Here is a 2,945-nt window from a genome sequence, read left to right as displayed (position 1 = left end):
TGTAGTTTAGTTTGGTAACTTGGGAGGTGACTTAGTGACTTGAAAATGCTGAAGTGTAGGTACTTGAAATGTGAATTTTTCATTTTAAATGTAGTTTAGTTTGGTAACTTGGGAGGTGACTTAGTGACTTGAAATTGATTAAGTGTAGGTACTTGAAATGTGAATTATTATTTTGAATGTAGTTTAGTTTGGTAACTTGGGAGGTGACTTAACGACTTGAAAATGCTAAAGTGTAGGTACTTGAAATGTGAATTTTTTCATTTTGAATTTTTTTAAGCTTGATAACTTGGGAGGTGACTTAGTGACTTGAAATTTTTGAAGTGTAGGTACTTGAAAAGTGAATTTTTTTATTGAATGTGACTTTGTTTTGAATTTAGCTACTTGAAATGTGAACCTTATTGACTTAAACTAATTACTTGAATGTGATTGATTGTGTAGATGGAACCTAATTATAGTTGGATATATCAATGGAATAATGATAATAGAATGGGTCTTAGGGTAAAATTTGTTGAAGGTGTCAATCGATTTATTGAACATGCCAAGACACTTGATGTATGGTCATATTTTCGAGCGATTCGTTGTCCTTGTGTTAAATGTGATGGTACAAGTATTTTAAAAGAATAAGTTGCGAAGGATCATTTTTATAAAAAAGGTTTTCACGAGGACTTTTTAAGATTGCGTACTATTCATAGTGATGTTGAGCAAAATAAATTTGTTGTTTGTGAAAGTAGTAGGTCTGCAGGGCATAATAACTATCAAGATACTAGGATGACAAAAATGGTGCATGATGCTTTTGGGATGCAACACGGAGACGACTTTAGGAAAAATGTCGAACAAATTCCCAATAGAGAAGCGGGCCATTTTTATGAACAATTGCATGTTGCTTGTCATCATTTTTTTTATGGGTGTTCGCACTCTCGTTTGTCTGTTATTGTTAGATTATTAAGTATTAAATCTTATTGGAATATTGCTAAAGGGGAATGGACTCAATGATAGACCTTATTAAAGAGTTAGTTGAACCCGCTTTAGAGGTTCCTGATTTTTTCTATAAGGCAAAAGGAATGGTGTCAAAGTTAGGCCTCTCCTCGGTTAGAATTGATTGTTGTGAAAATGGTTGCATGTTATACTTTAAGGAAGATGCTAACCTAGAGTCCTGTAAGTTTTGTCAACACCATCGATATAAGCGTGGTTGTCGTGGAAATAAAATTGTTATTAAGGCGATGCATTCTTACCTCTAATACCAAGGTTGAAGAGGTTGTATGCTTCAAACAACTCAGCTCCTCAAATGAGATGGCACAGTGAAAATAAAAGGCCCACTGGTGTTATGTGTCATCTATCAGATGGAAAGGCTTAGAAGTATTTTGATATAACTTATCCAGATTTTGTAGCTGAGCCATGAAATATTCATTTGGGATTGTGTACGGATGGTTTCTCACCTTATTTTGTTGGTGTTGCATCATATTTATGTTGGTGTATTTATCCCCCTGTATAATCTTCCTTCTGAAATGTTGATGACTAGTCCATATATATTTCTGAATTGTGTTGTTCCTAGCACGCGTAATTCAAAGAGCAGAATAGATGTCTACTTGCAACCTTTGATTGATGAACTTCAAATTTTATGGCATGAAGGAGTTGAAACTTGGGATATTTCACTTAAATAGAATTTTAATCTGCGTGCATATCTAATGTGGACTATTAATAATTTTTCTGCTTATGGAATGTTGTTTGGGTGGATGATAGCTGGAAAGTTGGCTTGTCCATACTACATGGAAAAAATAAAATATTTCACATTGAGACATGGCAAGAAAAATTCATGGTTTGATTGTCATCGTTGTTTCTTGCCACCTAATCATGAGTTTAGGAGACCCAGGAATGTATTCAGAAAGAATAGAACTGAACATGATGGTCAACCTCCAAGATTATCTGGTCATGGCATCTAGGAGATAGTTCAGGATCTTCGTCCGGTGATACATCCTATCCCTCACCAGCTGATAAAGAAACCATTGATTTACTAAAAAATACAGTTTCTCAACTCACTAAAGAGCTTGCTGCACAGACTGAGAGGGTGAAGCAGACGGAGGAGGAATCAGCATCACAAATCAGAATGATGTAGGAGCAGATCAACTCTTTTAGTCGATCTGTAGGGATTCTTCCTTCTTGTCCTAGTGATGCAGTTCAAGTTGCAAAAGGTCTAGGCCCACTGGATGATTATTACACCACAGATGAGGAATCAGATCTTGTGTGTGAAGCTGAGGATGCGGATGACGAAGAGGATGATGAGTTGTAATTTTTAGACTTCTGTATGTTTTGTAGTTTTGATTTGGAACCTTGATAAATTTTGAAAATAACTTGATTTTAAATGTCTGTGTTGTTATGCAGGTTGTTTGCATTGTTATGCTAGTTGATGGAATGTAGCATAGCTATAAGCTATTTTAAAAAAAAATTACCAGAAAAACCGACCATATGTGATCAGTTTTCTAAAAAATTTTACAAAAATCGACCACATGTGGTCGGATTTTATAAAAGATTTTCCGAAAACTGACCACAAGTGGTCAATTTTTAAAAAGATTTTCAGAAAATCAACCACATGTAGTCGATTTTCAAAAAAAAAATATCTAGAAAACCAACCACATGTGATCGCTTTTTTTGACAATTTTTTAGTGGTCGGTTTACTATAATTAATTACAAAATATTTTATTGAATAAAATATTAAAATACATTATTTTTAAAAAAGTGACCACATGTGTTCGATTTTTTAATAAATTAATTAAATAATTTAAATAAAACCAACCATATGTGGTCGATTTTTATGAATTAACTATTTAATTTAAATACAAAAACGACCACATGTGGTTGATTTTTTTATAAATTAATTAATTAATGTAAATAAAATCAACCACATGTGGTCGATTTTTTATAAATTAATTATTTAATTTAAATACAAA

General features: G+C 33.1%; 1 protein-coding gene across 1 annotated transcript; it reads left to right on the top strand.

Moving 5' to 3' along the window:
• Nucleotides 1–1,940: 1,940 nt before the first annotated feature.
• On the top strand, nucleotides 1,941–2,051 carry LOC124893822 (the record flags this gene model as incomplete). Its single annotated transcript, XM_047404669.1, is given in 1 exon segment — nucleotides 1,941–2,051. A coding segment is annotated over 1 exon segment (111 nt), but the record flags the coding sequence as incomplete, so codon positions are not given.
• Between the last annotated feature and the right edge of the window lie 894 nt (nucleotides 2,052–2,945).

Source organism: Capsicum annuum, unplaced genomic scaffold (genome assembly GCF_002878395.1).
Source record: "Capsicum annuum cultivar UCD-10X-F1 unplaced genomic scaffold, UCD10Xv1.1 ctg65797, whole genome shotgun sequence".
NCBI lineage: Eukaryota > Viridiplantae > Streptophyta > Magnoliopsida > Solanales > Solanaceae > Capsicum > Capsicum annuum.
Note: the sequence above shows the minus strand (reverse complement) of the source record. Positions and strands in the feature narration are given on the sequence as shown.